This window comes from Haplochromis burtoni, unplaced genomic scaffold (genome assembly GCF_018398535.1).
Source record: "Haplochromis burtoni strain Fernald_Lab_line unplaced genomic scaffold, NCSU_Asbu1 Contig_59, whole genome shotgun sequence".
In the NCBI taxonomy this organism is placed as follows: domain Eukaryota; kingdom Metazoa; phylum Chordata; class Actinopteri; order Cichliformes; family Cichlidae; genus Haplochromis; species Haplochromis burtoni.
Window position 1 is genome coordinate 186,058 of NW_024582420.1, and position 24,121 is coordinate 210,178.

General features: G+C 43.2%; 1 protein-coding gene across 2 annotated transcripts in view; it reads left to right on the plus strand.

The window, feature by feature from the left end:
- Positions 1–23,568, plus strand: part of cdh16 (cadherin 16, KSP-cadherin) — a 49,464-nt gene extending 25,896 nt beyond the window's left edge. For both annotated transcript variants that reach the window (XM_042220999.1, XM_005937169.2), the window contains 10 exons: positions 9,050–9,200; positions 10,189–10,401; positions 10,805–10,881; positions 12,458–12,649; positions 16,982–17,223; positions 17,301–17,431; positions 17,623–17,862; positions 19,923–20,039; positions 22,093–22,209; positions 22,396–23,568. In XM_042220999.1, the coding sequence (XP_042076933.1) occupies positions 9,050–9,200; positions 10,189–10,401; positions 10,805–10,881; positions 12,458–12,649; positions 16,982–17,223; positions 17,301–17,431; positions 17,623–17,862; positions 19,923–20,039; positions 22,093–22,209; positions 22,396–22,496 (1,581 nt within the window). In that variant the 3' untranslated portion in view covers positions 22,497–23,568. The remainder of the gene's footprint in view (positions 1–9,049; positions 9,201–10,188; positions 10,402–10,804; positions 10,882–12,457; positions 12,650–16,981; positions 17,224–17,300; positions 17,432–17,622; positions 17,863–19,922; positions 20,040–22,092; positions 22,210–22,395) is intronic.
- The last annotated feature ends 553 nt before the right edge of the window (positions 23,569–24,121 follow it).

A 24,121-nucleotide genomic window follows, 5' to 3' on the forward strand; every position in this document is an offset into this window, starting at 1 on the left:
AAAAGGCACAGTCAGAAGGGAGAAGTTCAGAGAAGGGGATGAACTCACCCGGAGAGGTCCATGTCTCAGTCAAAAATAAAACATCCAGACCCGAGGAGAGAAAAAAATCATTTAAGAGGAAGGCCTTATTAGAAAGAGACCTAACATTAAATAAGGCCATCCGAGTCCGAGGAGTCCTGTCCTTAGTAGTAGCTCGTTTGAGGGTACTGAGGTTGTTTTGTTGAACACCACGGCCAGGCAGTGATATCCAAGAACGAGCAGAGTGGAAGGCCACTGGGCAGGCAGGATAGGACTGAGGGCCAACGGGACATATCCAACGGTGGTTGAGCAGTTTAGCCGCAAAGCGGCTACCAAGATGGTGGATGAGACGAGAAAATTCACAGCTAGTAGAGGGGTAATCCGTAGCCATGGCTCTGATATAAGCCTTGAAGCGGACACGGACACCACTCCTTCTACCCCGTCTCCTGGGACGTATCCTGCGGGGCATGGGAAGAGGTAAGTCGGTCAGATGAGTGGGAGAGACGGGCATCAGGGGAATGGCATCACCCGCGGTCCCAAAACAGTTCGGTCGTTGAGAACAGGAGAAACGAAGCCTGGCCAGATCCCATCTGGCCCCAGTTCCCGGCGGTGATGACCTACCTCTCTGAGGCAGCAGCAGAGCCAGCGAAGATTAGAGCGCCGGTCTCTACCTAGGGCTTCACAGAGGGCTTCACAGACCGGAGTTTTCCGCCTGTTCCCCCTCTAGAGCCGAGCCTCGCTTCAGTTTTCGGCACCAAAATGACCAAGGTCGTTGGACAGCGACCGGCCCATCCCGCCAAACTTGACCAGCTGATAGCAAGGTTCACTGATCGCGCACATCAATGCACTGTTCAGTCAGCTGCAGTGACTAACAACACTGCCTTGCTAGCGTTTGTCATCTCCAGGAAGGTGGAGGAAGCAGAGCTGCCAGAGGAGCTGAAAGGCTTTCTCTGTAAAGCCGCTGACGCGATTCTGAATATTTGCGCCACTTCAGTGGAGGTGTGTTCCTCTCGCATCGCTGCCTGGCAGACGATGGTTCAGAGGGCAACCTGGCTCCGCCTCTTCCCTCCAAGATTATACAATCTCACAGGGAAATAGTGCAAGCAATTCATAACATAAAATTTAGAAGCTTAGTGGAAGATAATACTTTATGTTAAGGCTTTAGTCTGCATACTGAACAACTCCACTTATATGGATTTATGTCTGGATGAGTAAATTAATCTTTTGCATGTTAGAAAATAAGGTCCAGGTTGCAAAAAATGGTAGTTCCACTTAAAGATTTTTTTTTGATTGAATCAGAATTTTGGCCTTCAGATTTTTTGTCCTTGGTTTTTTGTCCTCTCCCATCCAGGTCAGTGCAGAGTTTCATAGGATCACGACCCTGAACCTTGAACCAAAGTTCATGTCATCGTTGGACTTGTATTCATCCAAACTCCTGTCCTTGTTTCAAGCCAAGAAAGGTGCTGCTGGACAACGCCACAGGGCACAGTTAAACCTTCTGCTTCAGGTAAGGAAGATTGCATTTTCTAACCACAAAAACGTTCCAACACAGCATTGAAGAGGCCCTTCCACTAAAAACGGCTTTTCTTAGGTTTCTGTTCAATATTTTAGCTCCACAGGTGTTCTTACCTTGATGGTGGGTGTGAAAACAGGTCAACAACAGAAAAAAAATAGTTATGTTTAAGCTAGAAATGGTAAGTCATGTTTTAAATGTGCAAATTTTGCCTCAGTTGAGACTTCCTGTTTTACAGAGTGGAAATTCCATCGAGAAAAAACGAGAAGTCATCATCAGATGTCTCATTGACCATCTGGGAGAGGATCCAAGTGCCTTAATCAAAACCTTTGAGGTTGGTGCAATAAATCTGTTTTAGGAATATTAGTAGTTTATTTTAGCTTGTGAGATCATAGAAAAGTTTTAAGATACTGTTCTAAAGAAAAAAAAAACACTTCAAAGCATACAAAAGAATAGCATTTGCTCAAAGATTTTGGAGCACAGTGTCCACATATTATGAGTACCGGTGATGTCATACAAATGAAACTTTTTGTTTCAATGTTTGGAAATATGTGAGCTTAAAACAGTTCTTTCTCTTTTTAAAGGACGGTGCTGATGCTGTCTTTGTTGAAGAGGCTTTGGCTGAGGAGGTGATGAAGATTTACCTGCTGCAGAATCAAGACAGGTCAGGCGAACCTACTGATGTGGGTATTGTTATTGAAGGCGTTACTGTTCTGGGCAAACTTGGGAATCTGAGCAAAGCCTGTTGCTATCTTTTGGGACTGTGCTATGCTCTGGATCTGAAATACCCCAAGAATTTCAAATGCACATTTGAAGCATTTCAAAAAGTGTTCATGGAGCTGGATCCAGGAAACCTTTCTGTCAAGGTTCAAAGACTGAAAAATGACCTCTGTTCATTGTAGACAAAATTTCACAGGGCTGTTCTTAAAGTGTTAGACTTGTTAAGTGACATGTAATGCTCATCAAAAGGTTCAGTTGCGGCATTACATTGTGTTGACATTCCTGTTCATAAATAATGTTTGTACCATAAACTGTGTTTTTGTATTAACTTTCCAGATTCACATTAAGGTGTAAATGGGAGAGTATCTTCTGTATGTTTTTTGGTTTTTTTTGGTTTTTTTGGGTTTTTTTAGCGCAATCTTTGAAACCTTTTTATTTAAATTATGGATGTTTTTTGGTCACTCTTTAGTTATAATCTTCCCAATTTTTTGGAATCAAAATAAGATGTTCAAAAACTATGTCACAGTGCAAATGTTGTTTTTTTTTCAGGATTTATATTTTTTTGGGATCTTAATTTTATTTTTGTCATTTGACCTTTTCTGAAAAGGTAAAGCACTGCGTTCACTTGAGCCACTTTTATTCTTTGTATGGCAGGTACATTTTTCTTGTTGTTAGCATCAATATGCCAGTTTTACAGAGTTTTATCAAGCATGCCAATTTGGATGCAATTTTATTATATAAGGCTGTTGTGACTGAAATTTTATCCAAGTTTTATCCACTGAATGTAGAACAGATTTCAGCTCACTGTGTTCAGAGAAGGAATCTGCTAAATGTGTGATTCACAAAAAAGCTGTTTAAAATAAATCATTGTGAACAATGTTGAACTGACGTGGTTCTTTTTTCGTATGTATGTATGTATGTATATATAATATAACGTTATATTAAATTAACTTAAAAATAAATATAATATATATAATATATATATATTAACATATAATGTATAAACACTTAATTGTAATTAACATTTTTTCAGCGTTAACTTGGTTTTAAACTTCAAAAATATTAATAAATTGAACAAAGAGATGAACTCCCCTTGTCATGGTCCTGGGCCATGTTGGCCCAGTATTCTTAGTTTTATGTATCTTTGTATTTCAGTTCCCTATTTAGGCCATGTTTTCTGAGTTGCCCTGTTGTGTTGTTCCCTAGGTGTTTTCCCTTCATGGCTTTTACCCCCTGTGTGCCCCTCTGTGTATCTGTGAGCCCTCGTCCCTCCTTGTTTCATTCCATGTTTCCCCAGCCCACTATGCCCGCGCTCTCTCTCTCCTCCTGTTTGCACCTGTGTACTTCCTGTTTTACTTTGACAGTCTCCCGTCAGTGTTGTTTACTCCTGCCATGTCTTGTTATGTTTATCTGTGTCAGCTGTGTTCCCATGTGTGGCCACTTCCCCTGATCATCCCTCTTGTGTATTTAGTCTCTGTGTTTCATGTAGTCTGTGTCGCGTCGTCTGTGTTCTCACCCCCATGTTTTCACGATCAGTCTTTTGTGAGCATCTTCGTCTCAGAGTTCTCTTAGTTTGTCACAGTATTAGTTTTCCCAGTTTAGTTATAGTTCAGCCACGCTATCCCTGCTGTGTTTGTATTCCTGGTCTTCAGTCATATTAAAGGCTCGCTTTCTGTTAAACTCACTCCCGTCTACTCACTTGTGTACGCTCCTGGGTCCATTACACACACCACCGCACGGCCTGCCTCTGCAGACCGTGACAGTACGACGCAACCATGCCGGACCCAGCGACACAAGAACGGGAGATCATCCGGACAGTGGAGTCGCTATGCGGCAAGTGGTTGCGGTGCTCCCGAGAGGAGGAACGGAACGAGTTAGCCCGCCAAGTAGGGGTATGCGTGTCCGTATTCCCTTGGTTATGGGAGGCGCTGCATCCCCTCGTCATTGACTTTCTCGTTTCCTCTCTCCAACTCCGCCCGCAACTGCAGCGGTCCTGTGTGCGTGAGCCGTCGCCAGAGTCATGCGGTAGCTCAGTTTCCCCGCTGCCTCGTGAGCCAGAAGCTGTCAGAGTCGGTACGGTGAGGCTCACCGCCGCCACACCCTCGGCTCACGCTCCATCGGCTTCCACATCCTCGTCACCGCCTGACTGCACTACGCGGATCAAGGAGATGCCAGCTGCTATTGACTTCGGCGAGGAGGAGCGGCAACAGGTATTACGGGCGTATCGCGAGGACGAGCTCCGTTGGAAGCCCTGGCTCATCCCCGAGGAGGAGTTCTCGCCAACCGCCCCGCCTCGCACCTGCCGCCCGCCCTCGCCGCCTCGATCGGACTACTCGTCTCCTGCTGTGTTTCTGGCACGGATGTGGTTGGAGGACGAGGAGCCGGCCGCTATGGAGAGTCAGGTTTTGTCCACAGCCGCTTCAAGGAAAAAGCGGCATTCTCGCCGCCGTCGCGCACCGCTACGTCCCGCCTCGCCCTCCACGGAGCATCACGGGGATGCTGTGGGGGTCCTGGATGTCGATCTCGAGGAGCAGCAGCACGCCGCGTACATACAGCTAGAGGAAGAGTTCGGGAGGGAGCCGTGGCTCGCCCCTGATCGTGATGAGCGCTCTTTCCGGGGAACTCGACTGGCTCTTGGGGGTCCCCGGAGTTGCCAGGGACTTCCACCGCTCACCCCGCCCGCTTCTACGGATAGAAAGAAGCGGCACTCTCGCCGCCGGCGCTCTGAGCCCCACCCTAAGGAGGTCCCTCAGTTAATGCCATCTGAGGCTTTAACTCCCATCAGCCATCCAGCCGTGAGTACCCCTGACTCAGTTTCTGACGTCGTATCTAGCCCCTTAGCCAAAGACCTCAAGTCAAAGGGATTTTCTGAGGTAACTAGTGATGAGGACGTTACGTCTCACACAGTGAACCTGCAGTCGGTGGGTTTTTCTGAAATAATGAAAGATGCTGGGAGTAAAGGTTCAGACTCAAAGTATTCTGTATCATACGACTTTCGATTTAATGTGTTGACATCCTTAGCGAGCAGTCCTAGTTGTGTGGGTGATCAAGAATTAAATCCTATTACCTCTGACAATTTAACGATTACCAAGCCACCTCATGCCAGGTTTGAAGCTTTGCGTGAACCATCTACCGAGTCTGAAGAGAGACTGCCTAGCTTTCCTCAAGGAGCAACTACAGACTGTTTGTACTGTGCTGAAGTCTCTGAAGAGGTGGGGGCAGCAGCTGTCCAGTCAGCACCCGTCCTAGTTCTGTCCCAGACTCCTCTTATAACGGAGGTGAGTGACTGTGCTTTTTCATCTCATGAGCCTGATATAGTGGAGTGTACTGGGTTGCCCTTTTGTGGGCCCAGCTATGAAGAAACTGGTGCCAAAGACTGCTCTACCATTAATCATGATTTCATAGACACCCATGCTGTGACTGACCTAACTCTAGTTATAACTGAGGGCCAGTCAGAGAGTGTTGTGATAATGAAAGGACTGTGTGTAACTGTTTTGAAAAACCACACAACGAAACCACAGACAACGTTCTTGACCCTGTAGAATCCAGGACTTTTTCTAGTGTTGCTCCCATAGCCGCACCACATGGAGCCAAGGTTCATGAGACAGCGAAAGGGATTCACACGTCGACTGTACAGTCTGCTTCTGAGCCTGCTAGGAATGGCGTGAGCTTTCTCTCCGCCTCAGACTGTTATCTACCGCAGCCAACTCGTACAGCCGAGACGGAGTGTTACCCCCGCGTGCAGATCTGTAGTGGAGTCTAGTACCGTATTCCCTGATGGTGGGATTGCAGACAGTGCTCAAGACCAAATGCACAGGAACGTGAGCTCTGATGCTACTGCTTCTCAGTCGCAGACTGTTAGGCCAGCCATAAGCATGCCTGCCTCTTTATGTGACTCTGAATCCAGCTACGGACTTATGTGCAATCCTACCATGAACTATTGTGTTGACAATACCGACAGGGAGTTGGCATCTACTACTCGAGTTACCGAAAGTGTTCATGACCTGAGAAATTATGTTTTCAAAGCTTGTCATGCTAACAGTGTTCTATGTGCTGCCTCACCAGTCGCTTCTGAGCTTAAGACTCACCCCAGGGCCTCCTCAGATGCCACGTTCAGCTGGGGGCCCGAGGAGCCCGTCCAGCACCATGCCACGTCATGCTGGGGGCCGAGACCGCCCGTCCAGCACCATGCCACGTCAGCTGGAGGGCCCGAGGAGCCCGTCCAGCAGCCTTCCTCGTCAGCTGGTGGTTCCGAGAGAACCACACCAGCCTCACGCCTCGTCAGCTGGAGGGTCCAGGGGCCCGTTCAGCCTCCTGTCTCCGCTGGAGGGTCCGAGGGGCCCGTTCAGCCTCCTGTCTCCGCTGGAGGGTCCGAGGGGCCCGTTCAGCCTCCTGTCTCCGCTGGAGGGCCCGAGGAGCTCCCCATCTCGCAGCCCTACTTCGTCTGCTGCAGCCTCTGAGCCTTCGTCTGCTGCAGCCTCTAGCCTTCGTCTGCTGCAGCCTCAGAGCCTTCGTCTGCTGCAGCCTCAGAGCCTTCGTCTGCTGCAGCCTCAGAGCCTTCGTCTGCTGCAGCCTCAGAGCCTTCGTCTGCTGCAGCCCAGCCTCAGTGCCTTCTCTGCCGCAGCTCCAGCCTCCGTGCTTCGCTGCCGCAGCTCCAGCCTGTGCTTCGTCTGCTCGCAGCTCCAGCCTGTGCTTCGTCTCTAGCTGATCCGAGCGCTGCCAGCCTCCGAGTCTTCGTCCTCGTCTGGTCCGGCTGCATCCGAGTCTTCGTCCTCGTCTGGTCCGCTGCATCCGAGTCTTCGTCCTCGTCTGGTCCAGCCTCCGAGTCTTCGCCTCGCTGGTCCTGCTTCAGCTGTGCTTCGCCTGGTCCGGCCCCCGCATCGCCACCGTCTGGTCCTGCCTCGTCTGGTCCTGCCTCGTCTGGTCCTGCCTCGTCTGGTCCTAGGCCCACCGGGCCTCGGCCTACACGCCTGAGACTGGAGAGCCGCCGCTGCCTTCCGCGCGGCCGGCCCCCTGAACTGCTCCGTCGTCTCCTTCGCCGCCGCCGCTGCCTTCCGCGCGGTCGGCCCCCTGAACTGCTCCGTCGTCGTCTCCTTCGCCGCCGCCGCTGCCTTCCGTGCGGTCGGCCTCCGGACCAGCTCTGTCACCTGTGCCACCCGCCTGGTCGGCCCCCCGACCGTGTGACCCGTGAACTCTTGTGCCTGTGGGCTCTGGGTCGGCCCCCTGAACTCTCTTTGAACTTTGGTCTTGTGCTCCTGTGTTTTCTAGTTGTTTTGTTTCCTGTTCCGGGCCCTCCGTCCTGGGCCCCCGCCGCCCGCCCTGGGTCGTTTTCTGTTTGGTTTGGTTTTCCTGTGTTTGGGCTGTCTGGAGCCAGCCCTTGTGGGGGGGGGTACTGTCATGGTCCTGGGCCATGTTGGCCCAGTATTCTTAGTTTTATGTATCTTTGTATTTCAGTTCCCTATTTAGGCCATGTTTTCTGAGTTGCCCTGTTGTGTTGTTCCCTAGGTGTTTTCCCTTCATGGCTTTTACCCCCTGTGTGCCCCTCTGTGTATCTGTGAGCCCTCGTCCCTCCTTGTTTCATTCCATGTTTCCCCAGCCCACTATGCCCGCGCTCTCTCTCTCCTCCTGTTTGCACCTGTGTACTTCCTGTTTTACTTTGACAGTCTCCCGTCAGTGTTGTTTACTCCTGCCATGTCTTGTTATGTTTATCTGTGTCAGCTGTGTTCCCATGTGTGGCCACTTCCCCTGATCATCCCTCTTGTGTATTTAGTCTCTGTGTTTCATGTAGTCTGTGTCGCGTCGTCTGTGTTCTCACCCCCATGTTTTCACGATCAGTCTTTTGTGATCATCTTCGTCTCAGAGTTCTCTTAGTTTGTCACAGTATTAGTTTTCCCAGTTTAGTTATAGTTCAGCCACGCTATCCCTGCTGTGTTTGTATTCCTGGTCTTCAGTCATATTAAAGGCTCGCTTTCTGTTAAACTCACTCCCGTCTACTCACTTGTGTACGCTCCTGGGTCCATTACACACACCACCGCACGGCCTGCCTCTGCAGACCGTGACAAAAACAAATAATTGTAATGGTGTTGGTTAAATGTGCCAAGCATTTCAGCATTTCCTAATTAATATTTTATGTAGTTTGAACTTTTGGTTACTGTTGTTTTAACTTACATTTTCAATTGTATGACTACCGCAGCTCCCGCACCGCGACTCAACAGGGCCATTTTCTAGAAATGTCTGAGCACACCTGCTTTCACGTGGTTCCTAAAAAGCCCCCGATTACATTTTTTATTTCAAAAAAAACCCAAAAAGCCATTTGAATGAGAATCAGAATCATCTTTTATTTGTGCACACAGACATTGAATATGACTTCAGTTCCCTTTGCTTTCTTCAAGCAAGAAAAAAAAATTCATAGCACTCATTGTATATGTTCACTGGACCATAACATTCTTACACAAATCTGAAATGGTTGAGCTGGAAATGTGCAAAAATTGGCTGATATGAGATGAGACAGAAACTAGGAAACCAGAATCTCAACAAAATCCGTGAGTATAACCAGGATCAAAAAGTAAATGTTTACTCGTATTGCAGAAATGTATCCTATCATGCTCTGCACAGAGGAAGACTTTACAGTCGTTAGTAGTCTACTGGGCATGTAATCCCTTTTTTTGGTCTGCTGCTAGAAAGTTAATGGGAGCATGGGTTGCGTGACTCTTAAGCCACAGTGTTAAGGGTACCACATGTGACCAGATATTTCCCTCTCTGCTTTTTCTTCTTTTTTCACCTTTTCTGCTTACTTAGTTTCATATCAGCATTGTGGTTGAGCGTCCCGACGGTAGGGAGATTGCCAAACCTGTGGAGCTGAGGGTGATGGTGGGTGACGCTAATGATAACAGGCCCACATTTCCACAGGCACAGTACCATACTGTGGTGAAAGAACTGGCTGCTCGAGGTAACATATAGGTTTTGGATGATTTTTTTGTTTGTTTGTTTGTTTGTTTTCACTCATGCAAGTCCTACTAATCAGATTACAGTGGAATATTTAGATACTGCATCACACAGGCTGTGTGCTTTGAGACCACACACCAAGGAAGAACAATACTATTTCTTTGGCCAAAATACAATCTTGTATGTAAAACATCTTTAAAAGAAACTCGTCTTACAAATTATGATGATAATAAAGCAACATAGTGAATTTGAATAGTCATTTTCTAGAATTATTTTATACTGTTTCACAGCTTAGTGCAAAAACACAGCCTGGATGCAATGTTGTTGTGATGAAAGGGTGGAGAGCGCCAGATACATTTTGTGAAAGCAGATTGGGATCTTTGCCAGGACACAGGGGAAACACCAACACCCCTCCTGTGCTCCTAAAAAGCACACGGTGGGTTATAACGTATCAGGTCCTTGGCATAAAAGCTTTTGTTGGTGCTTTAAAACATTCTGATTCGGGGAAATGAATTACACAGGGCAATCTGTTAATCTAAATGGAATCACTGAGTGAGGATTATATGAGAAAGCTATTGTTGTACTCTCTCCCTATTTTAAATCAGTGTGCTGTGAGACTTGTCATTTTAGCTTCTCTTGTTATTACTTGACAAAAGAGTTAAAAGAGAGAAAAGGAGAAGTCAAACTTGAAAAAGATTTGAAATTTGCCAAAGAAAAAGAGCATGTACATAATAATGTATATATTGTATATGCATTATACATATTTTTTAAACATAAAATGTAAAGATAATTTTCAAAATGGTAAAATGGTCAAATTCTATTTGTGGTTAAAAAAACAAAACAAAACAAACATGGGTTTTTTGTTTCATTTTTTTTTTACATTTTTTTAAACAGTGTAGAAAACCCTTTTTTATAGAGCTAACTGAAAATATCTTCTGATGATAAATCAGAAAGCCTCCTCCTCCTCTTTATTCATATATTTTTTCGTGCAGGGACAGAAATCCTGACAGTGCAAGCGGCTGATAATGATGACCCTAAGACAGACAATGTACGAATCTTCTACCGCTTAGTCGGACAAATTCCAGAGAGTCCTCGTGCCCTCTTCAGAGTGGACCGTGACTCAGGGGTCATCTCGGTCCAAGCGGATAGTATGGAGGGCACGGCACCGCAGTACACTCTAACCATCACTGCTGAGGATGCCAAAGGTGACTATGTATAAGGCAAAATACAACCTTAGCTATAGCGCAATTTTCATGAAAAGGTGGTGTTTATCTTGTACTTTAGGGAGTTAAAGAGAGGCAGTATAACAGTGATACAAACAGGTGCATCAGAGACAATTATATAGAAAACATTTCATCTTTCATAATGACTATAATAGGCAAAAGTTAATTACTTTTGTGAGCAAGTGTGTCAGTAGCCTCCCTTGAGATTTCCAGGAGACGTATATATGTTAGCCTCTAGGGTGACAGATGATGTGATCTGCATGACTCATGGACTCAGGGTGTGACGAAGGCTAACATGAGGTACTTGCTGTTCCTTCAGCATTCTTAATTTGTGAGAAGGGCTGACCTGAGTCACTAACAGAAGCTGTGATCCTGTCCCTGGCAGGTCTGAACAGTTCCTGCACTGTGGTTGTGACGGTGCAGGATGAGAATAACAACCCACCGGTGTTCTCCCAACACGAGGTACGAGAACACGTGTTCAAACAGTTACTTGCGCACAGAGATTAGGACGCCTTTCACGCATTGATCTGTTTGGGGCAATATAAACAATAGCTTTGGAAAAATAGCAGGCTAAACATCATCTGTGGATTTTGGACTGTGAACGCGCTTCGCAGGTCACTGATCTAATTTTCCTGGCAGGGAACTAAATATGATACTAATCTCAGGCTTATATAGATGGCATTATGTTATTGGAAGACTTTTATTTGGCTCTCTGTATTCCAAGTGGACAGTGTTTTTAGAGTTTAATCTGATAAAGCTTTCTTTAGAGACAAATTTCCACTCATTTATTTATAGGTCAATCTACAGCAGGCTACATCACGATTACACAGCTCCATCCAGTGTCGTTAACATGGCAGAAATTGTATAAGAAGCAGTGTTATCTTAGCCATTACAATCTCACAGAAAGTTCTGTGAGGATGGCATCATAAATAATGCAGCTCCAGGCCCACTGTGTAATTGGCCAGTGGTTTTCTATGAAAGAAGGTTTAATTTTGGTCAGGGACAGAAACCAATCGACTGCAGAGCTTTGACATCAATGTCCAGATCAATCAAAGATTTGACATAACACCTGACACCGTGTTATTCTTTACATCCACGCCCAGTGTAATGGACACTTAGGGATTTTAATCAAACAGCTTTCAAACATTGTTGGATGATCATTACAATGCTGTTAAAAACAAATGCACACTTGCTTAGATAATCGCTACCACAGACACACAAACACAGAGGTGGAAAATGCTCTTGAACAGGTCACGCCTGAGTAGTGCAGCTTTTTCCATGGCAGTGCAGCCCTATAGGAGGTGATGTGGGAGGTGAGTGGTGACAGGACTGGGTTCAGCAACCCTGTGGATGGGGCAGCCAGATCACAGGCATGGTTGCTTCTCTAGAGGACATCCAGGAGTGGCAGATTAAACGGCTGTCTAAACACAGAGAGGTTCACAAATAAAGGTCAGCTCACACCAGGGGGGCAAGAGGGGGCAAATGTATATTGTCACATGCAGTCACCCATCGTCTCAATAGAAAATTGGGCAATCGGTCATCACTGGCATTTATTGGTGACCGCACAATCTTAACATCAACAACTTGCTGGCAAAAGCTGCAGTGGCCTTGACAAGAAATAAATAATCATTATCATTATTTAGCATTCGCTGGGGCTGTTATTGCAAAGCCAGATTCATTTATGTAACACCAATTCACAACAACTGGTGCCTCAATACTAGAGAAAAAAAACCAACAATCTGTATGTCCCTCATGATTTCCCGTCGTCACCCCCTTCGTTGCGCCCCTGTCAAACTTCTGTTTTTGGTGTGCCACCATATTTTTTATATGGCCGCCCCTATAAAACTATTCTAGAGGCACTCCTGCAGGGGAGGTTTTCCTTAAAGAGGGTCAGGTCAGTGAAAACTAGTGTGAGCTGAGAAATTTGAGATCTGCTTTTTTTTAAAAATGCAAAATGCTTCCATACACTTTTTCACTTTTTTAAAAGATAGTCTTTTTCTTCTTAGTGATCATTCACTCTGTGTTTTCTCGCCATCAGTACGGACCCTTTCACATCCCAGAGGATGCCCTGGTGGGTACGACAGTGACAGCTGTGCTGGCGAGGGATGCAGATGTTCGAGGTGGAGACAGCTGGCAGGTGGACTACCGTTTAGAGTCTGGAGATGAAGAGGACGTCTTTTCATTAGTGACAGATAAGCAGACCAATGAGGTCACACTTGTCCTGTCGAAGGTGAACAACACCAACTACACTGAAGCTCTACACTCATACATTTGACTACCAAGATCAGCTAAAAACATGATTCAAGGTCCATCAGTCTGAATGAAACTCCTTTTTTTTAAAATTTTTCTGTTTTGAGAGAAGAGACAATACAAAGATCATTTCCTCTTAGGGACACAGATATTAATGCCAAGGACAATTTTTGGCATAGCTGCTTGTATCTGTCCTTGCAGCATGTGCATGTCCTAAGAGATTATTCACTCACAGTCACAGAAAACTAACCTCATTTTATAAATGCATGATTTTAATATCACCCTATGTAGATATTATGCATTGAAAGACAGTTGGAAAAGGATTTTCAGAAATGTCAAAATTCTAGTCCTGCATGCCTAAAATAAAAAGAGTCCTGCACGACATTGGCGTAATCTCTCCTGTCCCCAGGGTGCATCACCCTTCGCCTGCCTCCTATAATCCTACAGGGCATTTTAGGGAGGCATGTGGTGTCTGTGTGTGTCTATACTCTAATGGTCTGCACTCTGTGAGTGGCCAGGCAGGCGACAGTCTATTATTTTCAACCTCTTGTGGGAGTTGATGAATGTGATTGAACTGTGAGCTGCACAGGCCCCTCTGAGATAAAGCAGAGCATTTCCAAAAGCTAAAAATGGATCTCGATCTATTATTTCAGTTTAACAGACAATGGCTTGTTTTCAAAAGTGATGTCATGCAGTTTAAATTCCTGTCTCTATGAGTAGCTCTTACGTTGACCTTGTGAGATATCACTATAGCGAACGCTGCATCACCAGAAAGGATACTGTAGATTAGTTAGCTTACCGTAGTAAAAATTAAAGCTTAAATCTTCCACAAGTAAAGCCCCAGTGGATTAAAATGCACTTAAGCAAATCCTTTAATTCACCAGATTACAGGGTGAGGTCAGCACTAGAAAGCAGAGAGATTTCATTATTAGAAATTGCAAAGCCAAATGAATAATTAGATTATGTGAGCAGATACTAATGGCATTTTACCACACAGGCTGGAGAGTGAACGAACTAAGCAAAAGTGATGGGATCAAATCAGTGTGGAAAAAATTGGTGACATCGCATTGAATGAAAAAATGAATCATAAAAAGTCTGTAAAAGAAACTGGAACTTCTGTTGAAATGAACGTGAGACTGGGCTTTCAGAGGTTTGAGTTATTGGTTTCATAAATATATACACTCACTGGCCACATCATTAGCTAATACCTGGTTGGACCTTCTTTGACCTTCAGGATTGTCTTAATTCTTCTCGACAAAGATTCAACAAGGCACTGAAAGCATTCCTTAAGTAAATTTTGGTTCATATTGACATGACAGCATCACACAGTTGCAGCAAATTTGTTGGTACTGCATCCATGATGTAAGATCTGGTGACTGTGGGGGCCAATTGAGTAAAGGGAAGTCGACGCTATGTTCAAGAAACCAGTGGCCATAAAAGGGCAAACATTTTCAGCAGCGATACTCAGGTAGGCTGTAGCACTGAAGTACTAAGGGGCCCAAATTGTGCCAAGAAAATATCACCACACACCATTACATCACCACCGGCAGCCTGAACTGTTGATACAAAATAGGATGGAGCCATGCTTTCATGTTCATGTTCAGTCGAATGGTACAGCAGAAACCCAAACTCATCAGACCAGGCAATGTTTTCTCATTTTCTACAGCATATCCAGTTGAGCCTGTGGGGATTGTAGCCTCAGTTTCCTCGTCTCAGCTGACACAGTTGGCATTCACTGTGATCTGCTGCTGTAGCCCATCTGCTTCAAGGTTTAACAAAATACTCTTCCATATACCTTGGTTATAACGAGTGGGTATCTGAGTTACTCTTGCCTTCCCATCAGCTCAAAACAGTTTGCCCATTTTCTTCTGACCTCTGCCATCAACAAGTCATTTTCACTCAGAGAGCTCACTGGATTTTTCTCTTTTCCAGACCATTCCCTGTAAACATTATAGTTGGTCGCGTGGGAAAATCCCAGTAGATCCGCAGCTACTGGTTTACTCAGACCAGCCCATCTTACACCAACAATCATGCCACATTCAAAGTCACTTAAACTGCCTTTCTTTCCCATTCCGATGCTCAGTTTGAACTTCAGCAGGTCGTCTTAACTATGTCTACATGCTCAAATGCACTGAGTTGCTGCGAAGTTTTTGGTTGATTTATTTCTGTGAATGAGCAGTTGGACAGACGTCTCTATTAGGTGTACCTAGTAAAGTGACCGGGCATTGTATAGGTATGTATGTGTGCAAAACAGTTCATTCTGACCAGCCTCACTATTTTTCTTACACCAAGAGAGACTAAAAATCTATCTCGCTATCTGCATAGCATCAAAACTATCTAGTAAACATTGTTATCCCTTCAAGAGTTTAGCCTGTAAAGACAGAAGAAATAAACGGATGTGTAAACGTGTAGTTAAATGGTGATACCCATCACGTTTTGAAGAGAGATACACTACTGTTGCTTTTACAGTTTTATGTATATCAATATGTGTATCAAATTATTACAAATACACAAATGTGGTAGACATTGATGTTTTTGTGAAACATATGAGGATATTTATTTTGGTGGTGTTTAAATATTGTGTATTACTGTAATTTAAGCTAATAACTATTTACAGCAAGAACGTGATGCTACTGTAAAGGCACTTAATTCAAAAAAAGAGTAGCATCATCAGGTGAGTAACGCCAGGGTCCATACACATGCTCTCATGCGCTGACACACACTGAGCAGTTTGGTGTGTCACTTCCAGTTAACAGCAGTACTCATCTATTCTCCAAGGTGTGCGTTTTTTTCTCCCTGGTAACAAAGACACGTGTACTCAGCAGGATGATGTCAGGCAGTGCCAGTTTGCCGATGTCTTGTTTTATGGGGAAAAAAGAAAACATGTTTACTGGCAAATCCTGACAACAAAAACAAGCTTCAGGGCAGGATTCAAAAGATTACACCGAATGAAATCAGTTGTGCCCAGTTGTAATAAAGACTGAGGGATGGGATTCATTTTTCCTTCAGCTGGGTTGTTTTGCCTCTAAAATCTGTAAAATCACAGTCTTTTCCCATCTTTTCATCATCCCACTGTGAAACTATTTTTTGAATCCTACAATCAGAGTCAGAAGGTTCAAGTTACTATTTTAGTGCACAGATTATGGTAATCCTATCACTGTGAAACTGCTACTTCCAATATTTGGACCTATAAATAGCACATGCTGTCACCCCAGAGGATAAAACAAAGTTGTTAATATTCATGGATAGGTTTTTTGGGTTTTTTTTAAATTATTATTAAATTAATTTTATCCCCTTTCATAAATTTAGAGAATGAAAGTCTTAACTTCAACAATAAAGCAGTGTGTTCAGTTTATAATGTACTATCTTTTCCACTGTCATGCCCTAGTTGCTCAAACAGCATCATGGAAAATCTTTCACTGGTGGCTCACTGAATCAATTGTTTTTTTTTCCTCTGTATCTACACTGTCTAGAAATATAGTAACACTGCCAGTAAATCCAGTTTCCTTGGGCCTAAGATAAGGGGACTAGACACACAAGGGGGGTGTACTGTGTCCCTCTCCTGCTGGCAAAAAGGACATGCTGTTTTTTGACTCTCTGTTTAGTGTGGTTACACTTGAACCTTCAAAAATAAATCTACTTTTATCACATTTAGGCTCATATGAAAGAGTAATGTAGGGCACAGCATCAGCAGTGCCTGTTTTATCTCAAGGACCAACCTGGAACTGAAAAAAAAAACCACTTAATACTTTTAAAATATATCAATGCCTGCGTCACACCATACGACACTTAGGCCTGGCTCCAGCACCCCCAGCGACCCTGAACTGGATAAGCTGAAGAAAAGCAGAAGAAAATGGATGGATGAACGGCATGTAGCTTATTAAACAGAAAAGTTATTATAAAAGTGACTGAGAAACTTGGGCTTGAGTGACGCAGCTGCAGTGAACAAACACCTTTACAGAGAGTCCTCGCCATTGATTTGTTTCATGTAAATCAATACAGAAAAGGATAGACCACACAAATATGTCTATCTCTTCTTTCTCCTTGCATTTACCTGTATTGCTGCCATGCTTCATCCAGTAATCAATATTCTTGATTTCTTTCTTAATGATCTGAAGTTGGCTTTCCGCTCACTCTGAATGTGATTGTGTTTATTGCTTTCTCTTTCTGTGAAGTTTTGTTTACACAGTACTTTGCAAATTCTGCTTCTTCTATTGTGTAGGTAGTTGTCAAATGCACTGTTGTGAGTTAAATTAAGTAATACTTAAATAACACTTTGTGAAACTTGTTGTGTGCACGCATCTTTTCACAGGTGTTGGACTTTGAGCGCGAGAGTGAGTACATTCTCGTGCTCAGTGCCCAGAATCCAGTTGCTTTAGTCCGTGGCCGGTACGGCCCCGCATCCACAGCAACGGTCTCCATTTATGTTGACGATGTGAACGAGGGTCCGATCTTGTCTCAAAGCCATTATGAGGTGACTGTGAGAGAAGGGGAAGAACCAGGACGGGTTATTGCCACCATCCGAGGTTACGACCCCGATTCTCACCCAATAAGGTAACTAATTTAAGCTGGGAGGGGTGTGAAATTCCATGTTTTCAATTTTACAGAGCTATGGATGTTTCCTGGTACAGATATTCTCTTCAAGGGGACACCAAGAAATACTTTTCAATTGGGAAGTATTCTGGTGAGCTAAAGACTGTGCAGGCCTTGGACAGGGAGGAGAACAGCACGTACACCATGGAGGTCATTGCAGTGGATGGACGTAAGATCATTTCCATCATTGAGTATGCAACACAACGGTTTGATTAAAGGCAGACTCAGTTTCCAAGGCATAGATATAGTCAATTATTTTTTTCTTTAAGGCTTACTTCATGTCTGGGGAAACCTGATGTTCATATGTTAAAAAGTCTAGTGTACAATAGTTTGGTTTTTTAGCATCTTTTTACATCTTAGGAAACTCCTCCCTGTCTGCATCCACCCTGGTGACTGTCTATATCCTGGATGTGAATGACAACAGTCCAGTGCTGGTAGGAGATTACTCCTGGAAGTACCTGTGTACACCTCGCTTAGAGGACCAAGCTTTGGTGCTTGCATCACGGGACAGTGATGGACCGCAGCATGGAGGACGACTTAATTTCTCCCTCCGCAGCGATGTCACAGTTCGACGTAACTGGAAGCTAACACCTATTAATGGTAGGGTGAACATAAACTGGGTAAAGGTCCAGTCAACGCATAGCATACAATGTGATTCACAGTGAAAAGACAGGCGGAATAAATAATGTACTACTGCTAGAAGAAACTCCCCTAAGCGGCTTCTGATAAATTGTATGTAACCAAAAATACTCAAAAAAATTTAAATAGTTTTTTTCTACCTTCCAAACTTGGACTGAAAGTTGTTCTGTTATCTTTTTTTTTCAGAAAGGTGAAGTCAGATGATTTTGGTTGCCAACATGGTCTGAAAGTGAGCCAGAGTGGATGTAACAGTGTGCTCAAGTAGGCCCACAAATCATAACTGAAAAGAGTCTTCACTAAGTGAAACGAATCACCACTAAACCCCCTTTCCAAAAGTAACAAGTCAGATTACCAGCCTTGAAAAAGCTCTATCTAGTAACAGTAGACGATGTGAGCCAAAGCTGCTGACCTGAGTTCTGTAACATGGAAAAATTAGACCCTATCAGGCAGTTTGTGAAGGTGTACGTGAATGGTGTGTCTTTCTTGTCTGTGTAAATTGATAATCTGCTCTGATTAATGTCGAGCATAAGAAAGTTAATTTGTTGGAGAGGACAAGTTATTGCCTTCCAGCCAAATGGATCTTGTGAAGGGGATAAATCGAATTTTGAATACAGCCAGTGGACATCTAATTTTCCACAGTGTGCCAAATGTTTTGCATTATTTTTCTTACATGAATCAAAATCAGTGAATTGCCATCAAGAGTAGAGATGTGCAAAATGCCCTGATTTATTTTCTTCCTGAAAAACATCTCCAGTCCTATATGAGATGCTAGGTATAATATATTATAATTATCCTTTTTTTTTTGTAACTGCTTGTGTTGTGCTCACTGAATACAAACTATTTACTGCAATGACGTCTGTCATTAAGTCATTCACACAGCTCAACCGCTTCCCTCTCAGTTTTTTTTTTTTTAGCCTTTTCACTCCCCTGTTCCTGTTGGTATTGATTGAGCCCAGCTGTAATTATATCTTGTCTGTAATTTCTTTCACGTCACCGCTGGTTTCCTGCCAACTAATGGAGCCTAAAATAGGAATTTCCCAGAATGCTTTGCACCTGGTCATAGTCAGTAATGGTTTTAGCAATAAATGTGCGCTTTTGTCTGTCTGATTTTGCAGCAAACTTGTCTATTTTTTTATTTTCTTTTAAATTACAATTACATCAACCTCCATTGAATGAAAGAGCAGATCTGTGTGTGCATGAGTAGTACAGCCATTCATCTCAAGTCTTTTGGGAAGCTGAGTGACAGTTCTTTTCACCGAAGACATTCAGTTAATCAAACGGCATGTTCATGTTCCTTTTTCGCATGCTCTTAATGGCTGTTCATAGCTGTAAGGGGAAATGCCTTTTCATCACAAGCTTTCAGAATAGCTCTGGTTGGGGTAGGTGGCTGGTCACACTTCGAACTTATAAAATGTCACGTCAGATTTGACACAGTGCAGGCAGAGGATAAATAGATCGACATTAACAGCCTCTGCAGAGGTGCTGCACAGGTCATGTTTCCCTACCTGACAAATGGAACATGAAGGGGGATGATGCTAAGGTGCAATCGGACAGTTTAAGACTATCAGATAAGAGTTCAAACAGCTTGATAATAATGCTTCTCTTTACAGGACAGGGTTCTTACGTCATGCAGCCAGGCTTGTGTTTTAGCCTGATTTACAGAGATAAGATAAAGAGTCACAGGCTCCAGACCACTCCATACAGAGCCCCATCAGAGTCTTTCTGCTTGCTCTTTATTCATACAGTTGTATGGATGTGTTTGGCCTGGGTTTTTCTTCCTTCGGTTATTAGAACTTAAAAAGTACTTGTATACTTGTTGTATGTGATCATTTTTTTCATAAAAATAGTTGTTGTTGACCACTTTTGGATGCAACAGAAAAATAAGGCTTTTAAATTGAACAGATTTTCACAGCTGACAATTACCAGGTTCATTTGTTATTTTGTTAAGTCATCATAAATGTGATTTATAAAACAGTCTCTATCACTTTTCTGCACCAACTAACAAGTGTTTTGTCCTTCAGATACTCACACCAACCTGTCCTTAAATATCCCATACCTGCCCCCTGACGTCTACATCGTGCCCTTCACCATCTCTGACAGCAGCTCTCCTCCCAGGAGCACCTTCATACACTTGCCAGGTAATGCTGACACCTCTGCTGATAAGCTAAAGCGAGTACATAGAGGTTCTGGGACAAGAGTGCTGGAACAATCAATAGAGATCAACCCCAGTGTGCCAGCTTGTCCTAGCGCTGCTCTTGTTTATTAATGATGCAATGGTGCTTTACAAATGATTTTTCCAGGCTGGTGATTACACAGCTCTCTTAAGATTGTGTTCTGCCTAATATAACCATTCTGACATTTCATAACACAACATCACACATCTTGCACACTGGTTAGGATAAACTACAGTCACATGAAAAAGAAATTTTTCACATGAGCCTATGCAGTACTGTGGAAAGCTAAGTACATCTCCATAGTGCTGCTACTCAAATGCACTTAACTGATCATCAACACATCTGCGCACCGTTATAAAAGCACAGGTTTTGCCTGCTTGCTGGTCTGGAGAGATTACATGTGTGTTAATACAATGACACACACGTACCAGCAAATTCCTCCCATGGTCAGACTGTGCAATGTTATGAGAAACTCCAAAAAAAACACAAGAGCTAAAACTCTTCTAAATATTGATGTTCATGACAGTACAATTCGAAATAAACTGAACATGTATGGCTCATTTGGAAGGTTGCTGGGAGAAAGCCTCTTATCTCTAAAAAGAACATAGCTCAGCTTATGTTTGCAGCACTTCGTTTGAGTAAACTCCAAGACTTATGGAACTGTGTACTTTGGAGAAATGAGCCCAAAGTGAAGCTGTTTGGCCATAATGCACAGTGCCACATTTGGCAAACACCAAGTAGAGCATATCAGCACAAAAATCTCATACCAACTGTCTAGCAAAGTGGTGGAGGGATGATGATGTCAAGGCTCAGACTCAGACCTGGACTCAAACAGAAAGGTAAAAGTTCAGCAGGATTATTGCTGGTTTCCAAGTAAACAGGGATTTATGCAAGGTAGTTATGTCTGAGTTGAGCTGGTGGAGGGGCAAACAAAGATAGCCACAGATTTCTCCTCGTGGGTAAAAACCACTCGAGGCTCATCACAGGGAGTCTCAGGACTGGGAGCATCTGCACAAGGGACGACCAAAAGAGTCAAACACCATGGTAAGCGCAATGATTTGGCAATGACTGAGGGATTTCTTCAGCCTTGAGTATTAGGAAAGCAACAGCCAGTTGCATACAGAGGAGGGAAGCACGGCAGAGCCTCCCCTCTAAAACAAACTGATAGAGTTAAGCCATACACACAATACACACAGAAAGGAGAGAGAGGGAGAAAAAACAGGACACAACAGAGAGGAAATGGCAGGTTGGCAGAGGAGGACCAGGGGCTTCACAACAGATGGAGCATTCTAGGGTCATATGTGACTAAAACTTGGTCACAAGACAGTGATCCCAAGCACTTGTCTTGTGACCCAAGTCCAGACTGTAACCCAACTGAAATACTGTACATAATATGTGTAGCAATGCGAGAGACTGTTAAAGTCATACAGAAAATGGTTACTTCAAGTTATTGCTGCTGTGATTCTACAAGCTGTTGAATAATTTCTTTCCCCACAGGACTACATGGAGACCTGTGAAATCTTTCGTTTTCACACACAATATAACTGGAGAAGAAAATTTGGTTTATAATGGGTTGTGTTGAAATTATCAAGTGACTCCAAAACTTTATGCTCCTCACAAGCAACTAGATAAATTTACTGCATCTTCAATATGTGCTAACATAGTTATTTTCTTTCTCAAATGGCCAGTCAGCCTTTAAATATGATAGGTCGGGATTAGAAACTTGAGTAATGGTTGCTGAAAATGAGCCTTTAAATCCCTATGAAGATATTACATTAATACACCTGCACTATTTTTAATGAATGTAGTTGCCATATGTGATTCCTTGCTTGATATTTGACTATCTAAATCCACTGGTTATAACATCCAGTATTTGTATTTATAGTAAAAACGTTATGCATAACCTAAATTTTCTCAAGGAATCACAAGACGACACATCAATCCTGAATCAAACCCTGTTTTGATGTGTTAAAAATCCCTGATTTGGGAGTTGTGTGTTTGCTATCTCTCCTGTTAGTGACTGTGTGCCCCTGCAATGTCAGAGGAAACTGCAAAATGGCTGCCAAGCAGCTGGAGGGCATGCCAACTATACAGTCTGCAGTCGGCATTTTGCTTGGCACCTTTGCAGTCATAGGTAAGCAGGACAAAAGCTGTTTGATTACTATTAAAGTCTATTTAAAAATAAGTGGGAATGTAATATATGCCTTATTATAAAATCTAGAAAAGTAGGATTTAATCATCTTTGAGAGATCTTGGAGTTGCATCTAAATTAGCAATAAAACTGTGATGTAAATGCAGTGTTGATTTTTTGTCCTTCCAGGAGTGATCCTCATTGTTGTATTTGTGAGACTGTCCTACCAGAACCCCAAAGAGCCAAGCAAGACTAATCAGGAGAGAGTTCCCCTTAAGATGTCAATCTAACTACACTGTATTGTCCTACTTATGGGACAAACATGACAATCTTGTTTCAGGGCAATAAATTCATTACGTGACCGTGAATGTCTTTAAAATGAATGTACACTTCACTTGCAGTTTTAAGTTCATATGTATGCAAACTATGTTTTAGTTTAGTCTAGAGCTCTGATGTATGTTACGTGCTTAGGTCTGTGCTTGCACATGATGTGAGTTTATCTTCTAAGTTTGTCTGTCTTTTGTTATTGCTGTAGAGCGGTTAATACCTCTTAAAATGGTGCCCAGTTACTGTAACAAGAAAAGTTACTAATTGTGCTGGAAAATCTCTCTAAAACATAAGAAGTAAAAGATAATGTTACATGAAAGAGAAACATTTTTCTAAAAGGGATTATTTTGTAACATTGATCTTACGCTTTTGTAATTTGTAACACGTTACTCATTATGTTAAACACATCTGATCATAAAACTATGATGCCATTTCTTTGAATCTTATAAAAAAAATTGCTGGAAATACAAAAGTGTGGGGAAAGTGTGCCTCTCAATGCTGACATGTGATTTTATGTTACTTAACACATGAGTAGAAATAAAAAATGTTTTAAGTGCTGTATATCTGCATAATTTATTTACACCCCAATCCAGAATGCAATCATTTGCAGATCTTATAGATACAAATTTTATTCACAATACCACAAAGAAAACATAACAAATCTTTAAACTGAGACTTTTTACTATTGCATGAAAAATATTAGCTCATTTTGAATTTGACGGCAGCAACATGTCTCAAAAATGTTGGGGCAGGACAATGAAAGTCTGCAAAAAGAGTGTAAATACGTAACTAAAAAGCAAAAACAGCAATCAGTTACATGATTGGGCATTTCAGAGAGGCAAAAAACTGCATCTACAGATTGTGGAACAATTTCAGAATAATGTTCCTCAATGTAAAATTGTGATGACACTGAATATCTCATCATATCTACTTTACATAACATCATCAAAAGATTTAAATATTCTGGAAAATTCTCTGTGTGCAAACAACAAGGCTGAAAATCAGCATTGGATGCCTGTTATCCTTGTGCCCTTAGGCAACACAGCATTAAAAATAGGCGTGATTCTGTCATGGCAATAACTGCATGGGCTCAGGAACAACAGTTCAGTGTACCATCCAGAAAGGCAGTTGAAGCTCCATCATGCAAAGAAGAAGCCATATGTGATCATGATCCATAAACACCTTTGAGCCAAAGCACATTTAAAATGGGATGAAGCAGAGTGGAAAGCTATCGGATGAATCTGACCACAGAACAGTGAATTTATTAAATTAATGGAATTCTAAAATGAAAATTCTTTTTTCAGTTCAATTCATTTTTATTCATACAGCACCAAATCACAACAACATTCCCCTAAAGCAGACCCTACAGTAATACATACAGACAAAATAACCCCTATGATCAAGCACTTTGGCAATAGTCCAAAGGAAAAACTCCCTTTTAACAGGAAAAAACCTGCAGCAGAACCAGTCTCAGGGAGGGGTGGACCTGTGTCGCGACCAGCTGGGTTGAGAACATGGATACCACATCCTCTAGACCAGGGGTGGGAGACTCCAGGCCTCAAGGGCCGGTGTCCTGCAGGTTTTAGGT